The sequence below is a fragment of the Ornithorhynchus anatinus genome, chromosome X2 (genome assembly GCF_004115215.2).
Source record: "Ornithorhynchus anatinus isolate Pmale09 chromosome X2, mOrnAna1.pri.v4, whole genome shotgun sequence".
NCBI lineage: Eukaryota > Metazoa > Chordata > Mammalia > Monotremata > Ornithorhynchidae > Ornithorhynchus > Ornithorhynchus anatinus.
In genome coordinates this window covers 19,466,777-19,485,072 of record NC_041750.1, presented here as the reverse complement: position 1 = coordinate 19,485,072, position 18,296 = coordinate 19,466,777, and the positions used below count along the sequence as shown (strand labels likewise).

The following is an 18,296-nucleotide window of genomic DNA, read 5'->3' as shown; positions in this document are numbered from 1 at the left end:
GTCCCACATAAGGCTCACAGTCTTAATCCCTGTTTAAAAGATGAGATATTTAAGGCCCAGTGAAGTTAAATGTCTTGCCCAAGGTCACACAACAGACAAATGGCAGAGCGGGAATTAGAACTCAGGTCCTTTCATTCCCAGTCCCTTGCTCTTTCCTCTTGGCTGCGCTGCTTCTAGATTTATTACTAAATTTTGCCATTTCTTCCTTAATTAGTGGTATTTGAGCATTTACTGTATACAGAGCACCATACTAAGTGCTTAGGAGAGTACAATGCATCAGAATTCATAGACGTGATCCCTGCACACAAGAAACTTACAGTCTACAGGGAGAGACAGACATTAAAATAGAGTAGAGACAGAGGAAATAGAGTAGGAGAACATTTACATAAGTACTGTAGAGTTGAGGTGAACATCAAAGTGTTTAAAGGGTGCATGGCCAAATGCATCATTGACATAGAGGGGAGGATGGATAGGGGAAATAAAGGACTTAGTCAGGGAAGGCCTCTTGAAAGAGATGTGATTTTAGGAGGCTTTTGAAGATGGGGAGGGTGATGGACTGTCAGATATGAAGGGGGAGGGAGTTCTGAGCCCGAAGAAGAAAGTGAGCAAAGATTCAGGAGCAGGATAGATAATATTGAGGTACAGAGTGTAGGTAGGTGTTAGAGGAGTAGAGTTGCTGGGGGGCGGGGGGTTTATTGTAGTAGGAGATCAGAGAGTTAAGTAGGAGGGAGAGAGCTGAATGGAGCAGATTGTAAGAATCTTCGGTATGATGTGGAGATGGATGGTCACTCATTGGAGGTTTTTGAGGAGTGGGGAGATATGGACTGAATGGTTTTTCAGAAAAATGATCCGGGGAACAGAATGAAGTTCAGACTGGAGAGGAGAGAGAAATGAAGCAGGGAGGTCAACCTGGAGGCTGATGCAGTAGTCAATCAATCAAATGGTAAATTACCCCTTTCTCGCCACCTAAATGGCCATTGTCACAATTAATCTTTTAATCAGCTTCTTCTCTGATCCCCCAGCCTGCAGCCTCCCTGCTCCTGAGGTGTTTATTACCTGCTGTTGCCAGAATCCTCTTCTTAAAACATGGCTCCAAACACATCCCACCCATTCCTCAAAGACCTCCAATGGTTAACCATTTCCATCCACATTCATTCATTCAATAGTATTTATTGAGCGCTTACTATGTGCAGAGCACTGTACTAAGCGCTTGGGATGAACAAGTCGGCAACAGATAGAGACAGTCCCTGCCGTTTGACGGGTTTACAGTCTAATACACAAAAATCTCTTTATTCTGTTTTCAAGGCTTTCCACCAGCTTTCTTCATCTTAGCTACTGTCTGTCTTCGACCATTCTACTCCACCTCACACTCTTCACTCCTCCTAAGCCCTTGTCCCATGATGACCTTTCGTTCTCACTATTCACCATGAATGGCACTCCCTCCCCCTTCAGATCTGCCAACCACAGACCCAAAGCTCTCCTGAAATCTCAACTTTTTCAGGATGCCTTCCCCAATCAGTGTCCCCCAACTCCAGGTTGCATCAAGCCACAAATCCCTTGAGCACCTATATTTTTACACACATCTTTAGTCCTTATGTATATTTCTACAAATATATGAATGACATATTTATCTATAACAATATATAAATATATACATATTACATGCTACTTAAGTATCAATCATTTACTCTTCTATTTCATCTTTCCGTATTCCTCTACCACCAGGTGTTTCCTTATCCTTTCTCTTCTTCCCATTATTTGTACTTAATTTGTGTTTGCACTTTAAAGTGTAAAGTCCTTCAGGACGGGGATTGTGGCACTGTGGTACTCTTCTAAGTGTTTGGTACAGTGCTCTGCACACTAAAGGTGGCCAACAAAAGCTATTGACTGATTGCTGCACAGGAGTCAAAAAGGGAAATGGAGAATCACCACCATCTAGCCCATTTCCTGTTCTTCCCTCCTACCCTAATTGAATCCCCAGAGAAGACCCCTGGATAGCAGTACAAGAGCTTAGTACAATGCGAAGTGCTTAGTACGATGCTGGGAACAAAGTAAGCATTCATTCATTCAATTGTATGTAGTGAGTGCTTACTGTGTGCAGAACACTCTACTAAGTGTTTGGGAAAGTACAGTACAACAATAAACAGCGACATTCCCTGTCCACAATGAGCTTACAGTCTAAGGGACCGGGGTGGGGGTGGGGGTGGAGGGAACAGACATTATTACAAATACAAAAAATTACAATTATGTACATAAATGCTGTAATCAACCTAGTCCCACTAGGGTAACAGTTATGGTTTCAAGCTGGGAAAATTAGACTGTCTGGAGGATGTGGGACTAATAGGAAAGCTCCTTATATTTCTCTGGAAAAGTGAATGTCATTTGTTCCCCCTAGGTTTAGCCCAGTCTGGTGCCTGGGGCTGCTTCGATGAATTCAATCGCATTGAACTTCCTGTTTTGTCAGTAGCTGCTCAACAGATCTATGTTGTGCTTCAGTGCAAGAAAAACAAGAAGACTCAGTTCATATTTACAGATGGTGATGTGGTCAACATGGACAGAGAATTTGGCTTATTTCTGACTATGGTACTTATGGCATTTCTATTTTAAAAGCCTCTCTTTTTTTAGGAATTTATCATTTGATTGATGAAACTGAAGTGTCGGTGTGTACTCCGAAGTAGATTTTAGTTAAAAGTTGAGAAGTAAGGGTAATGGTCAGACTTTTATTTTGCAAAGCTGCCTGGCAGCCCCTCTAAATCTGGCCACATCCCATTCCATGGAGAGCTGAAACAGAAGTAGAAGGATGTCAGCTGGGGCTCTGCCATCAGTGAGTTAAGCTTCCTGACCAAAGAAGTTCTTAGGCTGACTTGCATGGTGGACAGGTTCAACAGGAAGCCTGCAAATGCTTGGCTAATGTGGGAGGCAGCTACTCTGGCAGTAACCTATTTTTCTGTGTTGTAATAGCACTCATTGACACTATGCTGTGGTCACAGGCCTGGGAGTCAGCAGGACCTGGGTTCTATTCCCAGCTCCCCTGCATGTCTGCTGTGTGACCTTGGGCAAATCACTTCACTTAACTGTGCCTCAATTACCTCATCTGTAAAATGGAAATTAAGACTGTGAGCCCTATGTGGAACAGGGACTCTGTCCCTGCCCACTTAACTCGAATCTACCCCAATGCTTGGTACAGTGCCTGGCATAAGTGCTTAACAAAAACCATAAAAAAACTGTGGTCACATATGGGTTTTGAATCAAGATTTTTGCAGGTAGTTCATGATGTGCTGTTCTACCCACTGCCCCTCTGAGACCACATTTGGCAGGGACGAGAGATTGCAAAGGGTTTGGCACAAACCACTGCCCGAGGATCGATTCCTTCACACAAGTTTTTAGTCCTGAAGTCTCAGAACTGAGTCACGCCCATCAGTCTCAGCAGAAGATGCCATCATTGTTTTCTCTACTTTCGTAAAAATCAGTGAAGAAAAAAATGAATGGACAAATACATGAATGACTAAATGGAATATGTTGATGAATATATGCCGAAGTGGTAAGGATAGCTGTTGAGATGACATGACTAGGGAGGTGGAAATGAGTTAAGGAAGACTTCCTCTTGAAGGAGTGGGTGTTCAGGAGGTCTTTAAAGATGGGCAAGATTGTGATCCATTCATTCAATAGTGGTCTGGCAGATTTAAAGAGGGAGGAAGTTCCAGGCAGAGAGAAAGGCATGAACAATACCTTGAAGACAGGACTATTGCAAGAGAGGTGCACCCAGTTCTTTAATTAGAGGTCTGTGTTCTTACAAAACCTCACACTGAAGAAAACTTGCACTGTAGCATTCACCCGACACCATACCCATGTACCCAAGAGGTTTCTTTTGATTACATGACATGATGAAACCAAACAGGCTTGTGTTGTCCGAAAAGCGTATCCTAACTCCTCGATGGAGTTTTAACCAAAGTGTATAATGAAAACGTACGGTATACCAGAACTGGGTGTATGGTAAAGCGGTTAGCTTGGGAAGGAAAAAGAGTGCCAGGTGGGGTGTACTGGGTGGAAAGAGGGGATATTATGAGTGTTGCGATGCCAAGCTGAAGTTGAATCAAAGAAGATTAAAAGTATCTGGATCTAAGAACAATCATCTCCCAACATCACCACGCACAAGTGATGGGCCAGTCCACCTCCACCTGACAGACTGACCCCAATCAGTGCCACGTTCCACCTTTTAAATTTAGTTTCACCACCCTGTTGTGATGCCACTTCCTTAGATCCCTCCCCTTAATGTCACTATTTACTTAAAGATCACTTGTAACAGTCTTTACCCTTAAGCGTCATTTTATCTTACCCTTGCCCACCAGCTAGAAGTTTCATGGCCTAGTGAGAAGCAGCATGGCCTAGTGAAAAGAGCACGGGCCTGGGAGTCAGAAGACCTAGATTCTAATTCCGGCTCTTCCAATTGCTCTGCCAATTGCTTACTGTGTGACCTTAGGCAAGTCATTCGACTTCTCAGTGCCTCAGTTTCCTCAACTGTAAAATGAAGATTCAATACCTGTTCTCCCTCCTACTTAAGACTGTAAGCTCCATGCAGCATAGGGATTGTGTCCAACCTAATTAACTTGTACCAACCCCAGCACTTAGAACAGTGTTTGACTCATAGTAAGCTCTTAACAAATACCATAAAACAAACAACAAACAGTTGTCTTTCTTAGCTCTCCTATCTAGCTGAACCTCCTTATTTTGATAGCTGCCTTTCCTTATTTTGTTTACTTTAACAGGGGAGATACTCAATTGTTTTCACCCTAATTGGTTCACTGTTTCTCCCTTCATTTTTGACTGTTTCGGTGCTGTGGAAGCCTCTCTGTCCTCCCCAACAATAAGGAGAGAGAGCTGTTGCACTTCAGGGGTTTCTGTTTGATGCAGAGAGAAATGGAGAGTTATTGGAGATTTTGGAGGAGCAGGATGATGTGTTCTAAACAGTGGCTAAAGAAACTAATCTGGTTAGTGTGATAATAGTAGTAGTTGTTTGAGTAGTAAAGGTATTTATTGAGCACCCACTGAATACAATGTACTGTATCTGAATATCTTGAATCTAACCCAGAGTTTAGTACAGTGCTTGGCACATAGTAAGCACTTAACAAATATTATTATTATTATTACTACTATTACTAAGTGCTTAGAAAGTACCACAGAAACCCAAGTTATGTTTCCTGCACAGAAAAAAACTTACTCTCTCACGGGCATAGCGTAGTGTAGGATAGGCTGAAGAGACAAGAGACTAAAGCCAGGAGTTGAGTTGAAAGATGACCAGAGTTTTCCAAAAGGCTATCATTCATTCAATCATTCATTCAACCATATTTTTTTAGCACTTACTGTGTGTAGAGCACTGTACTAAGCACTTGGAAAGTACAATTCAGCAATTGAGAGACAATACCTACCCACACCGGGATTACAGTCCAGAAGTCCACCTTAATAATGTTGGTATTTGTTAAGCGCTTACTGTGTGCTGAGCACTGTTCTAAGCGCTAGGGTAGACACAGGGGAATCAGTTTGTCCCACTTGGGGCTCACAATCATAATCCCCATTTTACAGATGAGGTAACTGAGGCACCGAGAAGTGAAGTGACTTGCCCAAAGTCACACAGCTGACAAGTGGCCGAGCCGGGATTCAAACCCATGACCTCTGACTCCAAAGCCCGTGCTCTTTCCACTGAGCCACGCTGCTTCTCAGTGGAGAGAGGAACGGAGAACTGTGGACAGAGAGAATCAATCAATCCATGGTATCACTTGAGTGCTTACTGTGTGCAAAACCCTAGGGATGTGGGGAAGAAGTGAGAATTCACTACACCCTTCCGTGGGGAACACTGTTTCTGGTACCCTTGGCGTTTGCTGTTCGACCAAACGCTCGTCTGCCTAAAGGCAGAAAAGTTTTGAAAGACCTGTGTATATTCCATCCAAAATCGCTGACTTGGGTTTGTTTTCTAACATCGTGCTTGTGTCGATTTGACATGGTAAAGGGGACCGATGCCACAAGCTGACTTTAAAGCCGTAAGAGCATAAAATATTTAGAAGCAGTTGAAACCGATCGTTTGGAACATGCCAAAAAAAAACCCCGCCATGCTACAACTGAATAATGGATGAATTTTCCCAACCATAGATGCGTCTTTCATATCTAGTCTGTGGTGGTCCCGTGTTGCCGAGGGGAAAACCTAGCTTAACCTCGAAGACATAATGATTGTAATAGTGTCGGAGAGTTGGGCAAGAATTCTGCATTCCTTTGGGCCAACCATCGGAATGGAAAGAGGTGCGTTCGTTCAATTAACCACCTTGAAGACGTATTCATAGACTACCGTCTATTATTATCTCAAATGTGGGAGGTTTTGCATAACATCTGGGTTAACCTCCACACACGATTTAGATTTGGGAACACTTTGGTAAAAAAGGCTGCTTGTCTTTTTCATAATGATGGCATTGATTACGCCCTTACTACAGAGTAGAAATAGTTGCTGTTTTTGTAGTGATAGGAAGAGTAGCATGGTATTTACTGAGTTCCGTGCCGAGCACATCAGCTCTGAGGTAAATACAAGATCAGACACAGTTCCCCATCCCCCATGGGGCTCCCATACTAAGAAGGAGGAAGAATAAGTATTTAATCCCCATGTTACAGACGAGGAAACCTGAGGCACTCTCTTGAGCCTCTGAGATGAGCTTTTTGCTCATCCCTAGAGGCACCTGCATGGAGATACAAGACTTTCCTTGGTGTTCTTGCATCACTTTCTGCCTTCACATCAAAGATTCCCTTAGGTATATAGTAGGTGAAAGGTATGTGGGGAAGGGACAGTCAGGTAATGGTGCTGAAAGCCTAAATTAAGCCTCTCAAGAAAAACAGTTTTTGCTTTCCTAGTTGCTCATAAGCACCTAGGAACCTCTTAGAACTGTGAACTCAGGAGGATAACCACTGTAGGTACCAACTCCAGCAACCACAACATTTTTGGGCAGCTCTCCCCCTCCTGCCTTAGCTCACTGATCTACTACAGCTCAATCCACACACTCTCCTACTCTAATGCCAACCTACTCACTGTACCTTGATCTCATTTGTCTCACCACTGGCAACTTGCCCATGTCTTCCCTCTGGCCCGGAACTCCTTCCCCTTCCTATTCGACAATCCACCGCTTTCCCCATCTTCAAAGCCCTCCTAAAATCACATCTCCTTCAAGGGGCCTTCCCTATCTAAGCCCTCTTTTCCCCTACCTGCCCCCTCCTGTGTATCGCCCATGTACATGTATCTCTACCCCTTAAGAACTTGATATTCACCTCATTCTCAGCTACACATCACATATGTACATATCCCTATTCTCTGCCATTTCCCCTATCTGTAATTAATTTTAATGTCTTGCTCCCCTCTAAATTGTAAGCTCTTTGCAGGAATTGTGTCTACCAACTGTAATGTATTGTTATCTCGCAAGCTCTTAGTAGAGTGCTTTATACATAGTAAACACTCAGTGAATGCCACTGAGTGATTAAAATTCAACTCCAGGGCTACTGACTCAGTGTTGCTCAGTGGAAAGGGCCCGGGCTTGGGAGTTAGAGGTCATGAGTTTGAATCCCGGCTCTGCCACTTGTCAGCTGTGTGACTGTGGGCAAGTCACTTCACTTCTCTGTGCCTCAGTTACCTCATCTGTAAAATGGGGATTAACTGTGATCCTCACGTGGGACAACCTGATTACTCTGTATCTATCCCAGTGCTTAGAACAGTGCTCTGCACATAGTAAGCGCTTAACAAATATCAACATTATTATTTCCATGGCATTTGATTCTGGATGCAGTGCTTTGGTGCACTGCTGAAAAAGATTTGTCTGCGTGTTTCTGAAGTTTCAGAAGGTTATATGTTATTCACATGATCTGCAGCACTTAGACTATGATAACTTGTGCGTGCTAAAGAAGAAAGAAAACTGTTCACACTGTGATGATCCTTTTCCAGAATCCTGGCTATGCAGGGCGTCAAGAACTGCCAGAAAACCTGAAGGTTCAGTTTCGCACTGTAGCTATGATGGTTCCCGACCGTGGTATTATTATGAGAGTCAAGCTGGCAAGTGCTGGTTTCAGAGACAATCAAATCCTGAGCCAAAAATTTTATACCCTCTACAAACTTTGTGAAGAACAGTTATCAAAACAGGTACAGTGGCAAGTAATTTGAAATATATTTGAGGCAACTTTTTTCTTTTCAGAATTTTTAGGTTCCCGTTCCTAGAGGAGCCAGAGAGGGATTCCAGGACTAAAACACAATGGGACACCAGCCAGGCTGAAAGTCATCGTCCCCTGGATGTACCTGCTTGGCCCCATCTCGAGTCTCTCAGCTATGAGCTTCGCATATAGCTGAGGTGGAAGTACTGGTGGGAAAAAGGGTACTCTAAGGAGTCCACCGCTAATGCCTCCCCAGGAGCCCTACATGGACAGAAAAATCTGAGACCCAGCCCGCTCAAGTCAGACCCTAACCTTAATCCTTATGCCAGGTGCCTTGGCAATGCAAAAGGATGGTCCTTTAGACTGTAAACTGTAAGCTCCTTGTAGGCGGGGAACGTGTCAACCAACTCTGTTATATTGTACTCTCCCAAGTGCTTAGTAAAGTGCTCTGCACACATTAAGTGCCCAGTAAATACAATTGATTGCCTGATTGAGGGCAAACAGAGGAAATGAGAGCTTAATCAGGGAAGACCTCTTGGAGGAGATGTGATTTTAGTAGGGCTTTGAAGGTGGGGAGAGTGGTGGACAGTCAGATATGAATGGGGAGGGAGTTCCAGGCCAGGAGAGGAGGTAAAATGGGAGGGAGAGAGCTGATTGACTGCCTTGAAACTGATGATAAGGAGTTTCTGTTTGATGAGAAGATGGGTGGGCAATCATTGAAGGCTTTTGAGGAGAGGGGAAGCCATGGACTGAGCATTTGTTTAGAAACATAATCCAGGCAGCAGTATGGACTGGAGAGGAGAGAAACACATGCTACACTGGAGTTGGTAAAAATAAATAATCTTGTTGGGCAAACAATGAAATTCACTAGTGTTCTTCCTCAGATGATTTTTGCTTCCATGAGACCTCATGAAGCTCTTACAAGGAGTGTCATGGTTCTATTTGGTTCTCTGTTTTCAGGTTCACTATGACTTTGGCTTAAGAAACATTTTGTCTGTCTTAAGAACCCTTGGGGCAGTGAAGAGGTCCAATCCCACTGAGCCAGAGAAGACAGTAGTGATGAGAGTTCTGCGGGACATGAACCTCTCCAAACTGGTATTTTCCATGATCTCAGAATAATTGTCTCCCTATGGGCCCAAAAATGTGGCCCCAGGGACCCCAGATGGAAGAAAATACAAAGATGTGGCCACCGCCTCCTAGACTCTTCCCTTTGAACTAGTTTACCATTGAGAAGCAGCATGGCCTAGCAGAGCCTGGAGCTGGGAGTCAGAGGACCTGGATCCTAATCCAGGCTCTGCCTTTGCCTACTGTGACCTTAGTCAAATCATTTAGTGCTCTAGGACTTAGTTTCCTCATCTGTAAAATGGGGATTAATTACCTATTCTCCCTCCTACTTAGACTGTGAGCCTGATGAGGGGCAGGGACTGTGCTTAATACAGAACTTGGCACAAAGTGCTGAATAAATGTCATTATTATCATTCTCCCATTGCTGATAGAGAATCCCTGCCATGACATCTACAGCTCTACCAAAATCATTTCTAATCTCCACACCACCACAGGTTTCCTCAGTTCCACAGGTTTTCCTTATACAGCCTTGGGGTACACCTGCGGGGATCAACAAGAGTGTTCAATTTGGGATGATCTGTAACCATGGAGACAATTCCTGATTCTTATAGACAGAAATGCAAAGAATTGTCCTAATATTTTGTCCTAATTGTTCTATTGTCCTAATACGATCATGGTCATTTATTATTTCCTCTTCATTTGTGCTTGCTAGGTAGATGAAGATGAACCTCTGTTTATGAGTCTGATTAATGATCTTTTTCCTGGGATTTTCTTGGATAAATCTGGATATCCGGAATTGGAATCATCCATCCAAAAGCAGACAGAGGAGGCAGGGCTGATTCATCATCCCCCATGGATTCTTAAACTCATCCAACTCTATGAAACCCAACAAGTTCGCCATGGTAAGTCCACTGACTGAGGATAGGAGCCTCCATAACTAAGGGCAAAATCTTTAGAGGGGACTGTGGAGAGTTGCTTATTCAGCAGGATCTTAGAGTTTGCCCAGTATGATTTCCTTAACACAGCCTTCTGCCTACTTGGTAGTAAGATAAGGAGTCAATTCTGTGTGGGGAACCCACACAGAAACAGAAGGACACTCCCAGAAGACACTCGATGACTTGAATAGGCCTCAACCCAGCAGCCCTTCACCTGAGCCCCTCCAAGAGGCCTTCCCTAGCTAAGCCCTTTATTCCTTTTCTTCAACTCCCTTCTGTATTGCCCTGACTTGCTCCCTTTATTTATCTCCCATCCCAGCCCCACTGCACTTGTGTACATATCTGTAATTTATTTATATTAACATCTATCTCCCTCTCTAGACTGTAAGCTCATTGTGGGCAGGGAATGTGTCTTTTATATTGTTACAGTGTACTCTCCCAAGTGCTTAGTACAGTGCTCTGCACACAGTAACTGCTCAATAAATGTTATTGACTGACTAAGCATAATCTAGTGCTATTATCCATTTTAAAAAGATTTTTCTCATATATTCATTCCTACAGTCTGCAGTTTCTATGTAGAAGAAACTGAAAAACACAATCCAGTCTCAAAATTTCAACTTCAAATGAGGGTTAATCATGAGGCCAGATTCTGCCCCTCCTATGTATGTGAGAGGGCTCATGGCTGTTGAGTGCCTTTCTGAGTATTAAGGTCATGGTAGGTGGAGTAAAGCCTCATCCAGTTAGGACAGAGCTGAAGGCAACATAAGGCTGGGAACCTGTGGGTGGGGGTTGGGGATGAAGGAGTGAAGGAGAGAATCAATCTTCCCCCTCCTTGGAAAAGCAAAACAAGAAAGACTCACACCTTCACTGTCTTGTCCCGAATATATCATAAACAGTGGCTCACTTGAAGTGTCTGACAAAAATTGCTTTTGCCTACCACAAAAAAATGGTATTTTCCCATTTTAATTTTGGTTTGGTTTCAAAAAGACAACAAGAAATTAAACATATCAAGAAAATCAAGCAGAATTGTGGCATGCCATAATTTTACTCTAAACTATGTTTCTGTCGTTATAAGGTATGATGGCTCTGGGTCCAACTGGTTCAGGAAAGACCAAATGCATCAATATTTTAATGAGAGCCTTAACAGATTGTGGGGATTACCATAAAGAGATGAGGATGAACCCCAAGGCGATCACAGCTGCCCAGATGTTTGGAACCCTGGATGTTGCCACAAATGACTGGACAGATGGCATTTTCTCAACTTTGTGGAGAAAAACACTAAAAGCAAAAAAGGTATTTGCCTTCTTAGTGCATAAGCATATCCATTTCTAAGGCATGATTTTATAAGACACAACGTTTTCCAAGAACTTCCAGCGTTAGGTGTAGTTTTACTGTTTTTATGTTATTCATCCTAGCTCCACCATTAGATTATAAGCACTTTGAAGTCATGAAGCATAGAATATATGAAGCATAGAGAAATAGCGTGGCCTAGTGGAAAGAGCATGGACCTGTGAATCAGAGGACCTGAGTCCTAACCCCAGCTCTGCCATGTGTCTGCTGCATGACCTTGGACAAGTCACTTAACTTCTCTTTGCCTCAGTTTACCCATCTATAAAAAGGGAATTAAATCCTACTCCCTCCTACTTAGACGGTGAGCTCATTTGGGACAGGAACTTTGTCCAATCTGATTACTGTGTATCTACCCCAGCACATAGTACAGTGCTTGGCACATAGTAAATGTTTAACAAATGGCATTATTATTCATATTACTATTGTCATATAAGGCCATCAGCAGTAACATCCTGGGTCAGATTTGTGTCCCATTCAGTCTAGTGCTCTGGCTCCAACAGAGACCCCAGGATTCTTTTAGAATCGTGCGAAGTGGTTGCCTCACTGAGCACTTAGGACAGTGCTCTGCATAAGGTAATCAGTCAATCATATTTATTAAGCACTAACTGTGTGTAGGGCATTGTACTAAATGCTTGGAAGAGTATAACACAGCAATATACCACATTCCCTGCCCACAATAAACCCTCAGTAGATACCACTGGTTGATTAAATGGCGTCTCCCTAACTTTTCCTTTAGTAACATTATCAGCCATTTGATTGATAATTCATTTATCCCTTTTGAGCAAGCAGCTATTTTCTGCCTCACAAACCTCCTATGGAAACAAACACCCAGGGTGAAGTCTTTCTTTTTCTTTGTCTTAAACCTAGAACCCTAAGCTTCAGGAGGCATCCCCTTGCCTCTTGTGTGGGAAATAGGGACAACATTTGTGATTCACCCCATCCACTCCTTCCATGATTTTTTAAACTGCAAGCTTGCTCTCCTCAGTCTTCTCTTTCCTGACTGAAAAGTCCTAATCTTTCCATCCTCTCTTCATAAAGAAACTTTTCCATCTCTCATCTGATCATCTTGGTTGCCTTTCACTGTCTCTTCTCCAGATTTATTATGTCCTCCCTAAGATGCAGCAACCAAAACTGCCCACAACATTCCAGGCACAGTTTCTGGCCTAGTTGGCTTGGGCCCCAAATCCTGGATGCCTAAGAATGCCAGACTAATGATGATAGTAACTGTGGTATTGGATCATACCACAGTTATTATGGTATAATTATTATTTGTCATAATATTATTATGGCATCACAATTATTATTGGAGTACCAAACACAAACACTGAGGTAGACACAAAACCATTAGGTTGGACACAGTTCCTGTCCCACATGAGGCTCACAGTCTAAGTAGAAGGGAAACCAGGTATTTAATCCCCATTTTACAGATGAGGAAACTGAAGCACAGAGAAGTTAAGTGACTTGCCCAAGGTCACACGGCAGGCAAGAGGCAGAATCAGGATTAGAATGCCAGTCCTTTGACTACCATGCTAATGTTCTTTTCACTAGGCCACATTGCTTCTCAGGCTGATGACCCATATTTCTAAAATCTTACTCCCACGGTTCTGAACCAAGTTGAATGATTCTTGTCAGGAACTTTTTGATATTTTTCCATGTACTTCATGTAAATTATTTCCTGTCTGTTGCATTTCTCTCTGTATTATAGGGCGAGCACATATGGATAGTGTTAGATGGTCCTGTGGATGCCATCTGGATTGAAAATTTGAATTCCGTCCTAGATGACAACAAAACCCTAACATTGGCCAATGGAGACCGCATTCCAATGGCTCCAAATTGTAAGGTTGTTTTTGAGCCTCACAATATTGATAATGCTTCGCCAGCCACTGTGTCCAGGAATGGGATGGTCTATATGAGCTCTTCCATTTTGGACTGGAGACCCATCCTGGAAGCTTGGCTGAGAACCCTGCCAGCTGCCCAATCTGAAATCCTGAGGAACTGCTTCAAAGGGGTCTTTCAGGTACCAGTCCAGAGAGCGTTCCTTGATCCAGTTCTGAAACACACCAATCAGAGATCGGGCTAAGGAAATCCTTAGTACATTGCCAATGCCAGCATGAGTGCCCTGAAAGACAAGTGAGGGGTCGGAGGGTAGGAAGCAAGGACTGAGTACAGCAGTAACTGTAAACTCTTTGTTGGCAGAGGACATGTCTACCAATTCTGTTACAGTACACTCGCCCCAAGCACTTAGCATAGTGCTCTGCACACAGTAAGTGCTCAATAAAACAATAAACAATTTTCTCAAAATTTAAATAGATGCTTTAGATGTAGTTTATTATCCACACCTACTCAGATGAAAGGTGTGAATCCTGTTATAATAAAATATTAAAAGAAAAATTGACATATGTATTATTACATCTGAAATCCACTATTTAAAGGGGATCTTCAGTCCTTTAACAAGTCGGGGCAGGGCAGTACAAAGACCTAATTGTGCCCCGAGGCAAAAAGAAAGCCTCGTGAAACAGAGACAGTTCGGTTTTATGCAAAACACACTGAGGATTTTGACATTAAGCATTAATTAGAAGTGGAGTCATTCTATTTGAAATCCAAGTAGCTGTCTGGTAACTTCTCCAGCCCCAGCCCCACCCACAGAAAATGGGACATCTGGCTGGTTGGCAATAAAGTTTTCAGCCCAAGTCCAATCACAGCCCAACCCGAGTTGGATTCAATATTTGACATTAAAGCATCAAATTCCAGGTGTCTAAGACCTGGAGTCGTTTACACCTCCCATCAAACCCTGAGTAGAATTTTACCATAGGATGAGAATCTACATTTGTGAGGCTAGAGTGGGCTTCCAGAGTCCCTCCACCCACATGGAATAAGGAAACAGTTCACTGCCTCCCTCTTTCCACACTTCCTTCCTTCTGAGCTTTCCTGTCCCTCAGTCCAGGGGGACAAATTTAGGCATCTTGTACTGGAAATGATAAACTTATTCATCATTTCCCAAAACCCACCAGAGGAAATGCAGCATTGTACAAGAGGGTGGGGATGCGTCATGTATCTTTCTGTGGGAAATGCCTGAAGAATGCACAGGGGAAGCTCTGTGGAGTGGCACTCAATCGTTAAATAATAACTATGGTACTTAAGTGCTTACTATGTGCCAAGCACTGTTCTAAGCACTGAGGTAGATACAAGTTAATTAGATTGGACACAGTCTCTGTCCCACATGGGGCTCACGGTCTTAATCCCCATTTTACAGATGAGGCAACTGAGGCACAGAGAAGTCAAGTGAGTTGCCAGGTCTTTCTGACTCTCAAGTCCATGCTCTATTCACTCGGCCATGCTGCTGCTTAAACACTCCTGGTCCTCTTTGCAAGGGAGACTGGATCTGAAGTTACAGAATGCTGGCATAACAAAGCAATCCTTCTCCAAGAAGAGTCCTGCAATCTTGCTGCCAGTCCCTGCCTCTTCTCGCTGTATCCCGATGTTGGGTTGGGAATTAACTGACCACAGGGGCCCTTCACTTCTTTTTAAGGATTAAGGTCTGTGCTTCTGCTGAAGATATCTGCTTGTTCTAAACTCAAAACTTGTAGCAGGTTTAAATTGGTGACGATGTCATTTTGTTTTCCCTTTCCAGGATTTAATGAATTTTGTTTTCACGTCTGTTATGCCCAAAATGGCCTTATTAGAATGTATGTACATCAGACAAGCCATTGACCTTCTCCAGGTGAGTGTGTGACAGGAGATTCTTTGGCTCATTCAGTGACCTGGGTGTTGGTGGTGGTTCTGACTGAGCTGGTTTCCCTCCTCTGGTAGCAGCAGCAGCAGCCGCCGCCCTTCTGGAGGTGGCCCCACTCTCCAGTCTTAGTCAATCTCTGCAATTCTCCTTCCCCAGTCCTGAATCTGCAGGACATTCCTCTTCCCCTGGGCCAGAACTACCACTGAATGGGTTTAATAGTGACCTTCTTTGGACTCTTGTCCAGCAGGAGTCACTATCTCTGCCAGTCTTGCTGGGAGCCCTTTTTAGCCATCTGTGTTCACCTGGAGTGATCTTTCTTGGCCATCTGCTCCATCCCTCTTCATCAGGGTACCTTCAGGAGCAGGTGACTCACCTGGCTTCATTCGGGCCCCCAGAATGAGTGGGTAACCCTGACTGTCTTATCCAGGGACCCTGGTGATGGGCTTTCCAGACCAGTTGGATATTATTGAGCCTTTTTAGCAGGCTTGGTTGGCCCTGGTTCACTGGGCCTATGTGGTGTCCCAGACATCTTCTGTAAGAATTCCAGGGAATGATTCAAAAAGCGACTTAGAGCCAGGAGCAGAGATCTCTGGGCCATTCACAAGAAAGGCCAGCTCAAGCAGGGCAGCCCACAAAGACCCTTGGGGCTTTAGCTTTAAATGGTGGTACCCTTTTATGCCACAGGTCCCTGGCAGGATGAGCAGTTTCCCAGGGCAGCAGCTAAAAGTTCCCATTTTTCCAACCCAGGAAGGGAGGGACTGTGAAGTGCCAGATCATCTCCCAGGGGAAAGGTCTGACAGCCCAGCCCAGGACCATGGCTGTAAGCTCTTCTGTAGGAGGAGTAAGTCCACTCCTCCTCACTCACTCACTGTAGGTCTAGCTGGGCAGAGCTGGCTATGTGCCAGGTGGAGGTAGATGATGCTGTGTGGTGTGGTACGAAATGCTGGATATTTTTTGAGACAGCTCCCAGGCTCGCCACTGGGGTTCTAGTGTCCGTTTATTTACTGCTGTGACGGGTACCCTCTCACTGTTGCCAACTAGGGTCCCCCTAGTGCCTTGATAGATTTCTGTCACCATCCTGTGACTTTTGGTTTTAGCCCCCTCTTAAGACCATAAGAATCTTTTGGGGGTCCAGTTGACTGGTCCAGCATGCCCTGGGCCAACTGCTACAGTTGGGAGGTGATGTCCAATAACCTAGTCCCTACTTCAAAATTTAAGTCTTTTTAATTAGTGTGGTTTGCAACATGCAGACAACTCAGGCACTCTCGTTAGGAACAGATAAGCAATATTTACTTAGCAATAATAATAGCATTTATTGGGCACCCAATGGGTACAACACACTGTACTGTGTACTAGGGAAAGTTCAACAGAAGAAAGCTTTCCTCACCAATACTAATTGTATGATAGATCTGGGACTCAACCTGATTCTGCATTCATTCTACACCTAAAGCAAGGGTCTCCAACCCATTGAAATCCTGCTCGACTCTGCCCCTTGTCAGCTGTGTGACTGTGGGCAAGTCACTTCACTTCTCTGTGCCTCAGTTCCCTCATCTGTAAAATGGGGATGAAGACTGTGAGCCTCACGTGGGACAACGTCATTCCCCTGTATCTACCCCAGCACTTAGAACAGTGCTCTGCACGTAGTAAGCGCTTAACAAATGCCAACATTATTATTATTAGTCGGTCGCCCGTGAGCACACCATCTACAAGACTTTGGCATCTAAATCTTGCTAGCTGCCATTTACCTGGTGAAAGCCAGTTGCTAGTCTCCTCCCCTTCTGGCAGCAGGGTAGAGTCTGATTCTTACTTCCTATCCAAAGACTTTTTATGAACTTTCCTAGCTTCTGCCTCTCTACCCCATTCATCCTCTGCAATTGGTCATGCTGATGTCATCAAATGAGTGATCTACAGTTTATGTAAAATAGCTTTTCCTTTAAGAAATATCCTGAGCACCAAGAAGGTAATCTAATGGAGAGCTTTCTAGAAACATTTCCTATGTATGGGAGGGATCTGGGCGAAACAGCCATCACAGTGGAAATATGAGAAGGGGGAGGAAGGGAGAGCTTTGAGGGAGTTTGACTCTGGAATTTGGGACAGTGGGTTTATTGTAAATTGGAGTCAGCCAGTCAGTCAATCGTATTTATTGAGTGCTTACCGTATGCAGAGCACTGTTCTAAGCACTTGGGAGAGTACAGTATACAATATAACAGACACATTCCTTGACCACAAGGACCTGGAATTTCAATGACTGAGATCAAAGTAACCTGTCAAGGTAATGAAATCCCTGTGTTTTCCAGGGCTTATTGGAGGAGCAAGGTGATAAGGGGCTCAGCCTAGAACACCTGTCCCGCTTGTTTGTCTTTGTGCTGATGTGGTCAGTGGGAGCTCTACTGGAACTGGGAGACCGAGCCAAAATGGAACAATTCCTCTACAGCCATCCAGCCCGCCTGGAGCTTCCAAACATCAAAGGGGAAGAAACGCTGTTTGAATTTGGAGTCAGTGATGGTGGTCAGTGGGAGCACTGGTCAGAGAGAGTTAGTATTCAGTGGAATAAAAACCTGTCTTTGCTCTTTGCTTTCATGAAGAAGTAGGGCTGAAACAATGTGTTCAGCTCTACCCCCCCATTTGACTGAATACACTGGGCAGAGGGTGGGAGATTCTACTCATACATCTCCACAAGGGTTGGGCTAAGAGGGGAGAAGCGCAGAGATATCCAGAGTGCCCACCAGCAGGTCTGCAGATGGGTACCCTCCCCGATGTGCCAGCTTCTCTACTGACACTTTGAGGACTAAGTCAGATGAGAGTCATAAAGTCAGATCACAAGTTTAGGGCATTTAGCGGAGCCTCCTCCCTGTGTGCCGGAGCCTGTACAAAGAGGAGGAATAAAGGAGGAAGCAGAGGAGACTGTTCTTTCCTCTTCCCTAGCAGGAAGTGGTTCCCAAACCCAAAGCAAAGACTCAGGCTCATTTAATTGACTAATACCTCTGTTAATGGATTCAACAAGAAATCTGGCCTCAATGTCAAAATTCCAGTGCCCACAA

At 44.0% G+C, this 18,296-nt stretch overlaps 1 protein-coding gene across 3 annotated transcripts in view; it reads left to right on the top strand.

Moving 5' to 3' along the window:
• LOC100083401 (dynein heavy chain 5, axonemal-like) overlaps positions 1 to 18,296 on the top strand; it is a 116,822-nt gene that overhangs the window by 52,670 nt on the left and 45,856 nt on the right. For all 3 annotated transcript variants that reach the window (XM_029053083.2, XM_029053085.2, XM_029053086.2), the window contains 8 exons: positions 2,396 to 2,583; positions 7,970 to 8,164; positions 9,133 to 9,267; positions 9,950 to 10,139; positions 11,248 to 11,465; positions 13,228 to 13,539; positions 15,154 to 15,243; positions 17,553 to 17,789. In XM_029053083.2, the coding sequence (XP_028908916.2) occupies positions 2,396 to 2,583; positions 7,970 to 8,164; positions 9,133 to 9,267; positions 9,950 to 10,139; positions 11,248 to 11,465; positions 13,228 to 13,539; positions 15,154 to 15,243; positions 17,553 to 17,789 (1,565 nt within the window). The remainder of the gene's footprint in view (positions 1 to 2,395; positions 2,584 to 7,969; positions 8,165 to 9,132; positions 9,268 to 9,949; positions 10,140 to 11,247; positions 11,466 to 13,227; positions 13,540 to 15,153; positions 15,244 to 17,552; positions 17,790 to 18,296) is intronic.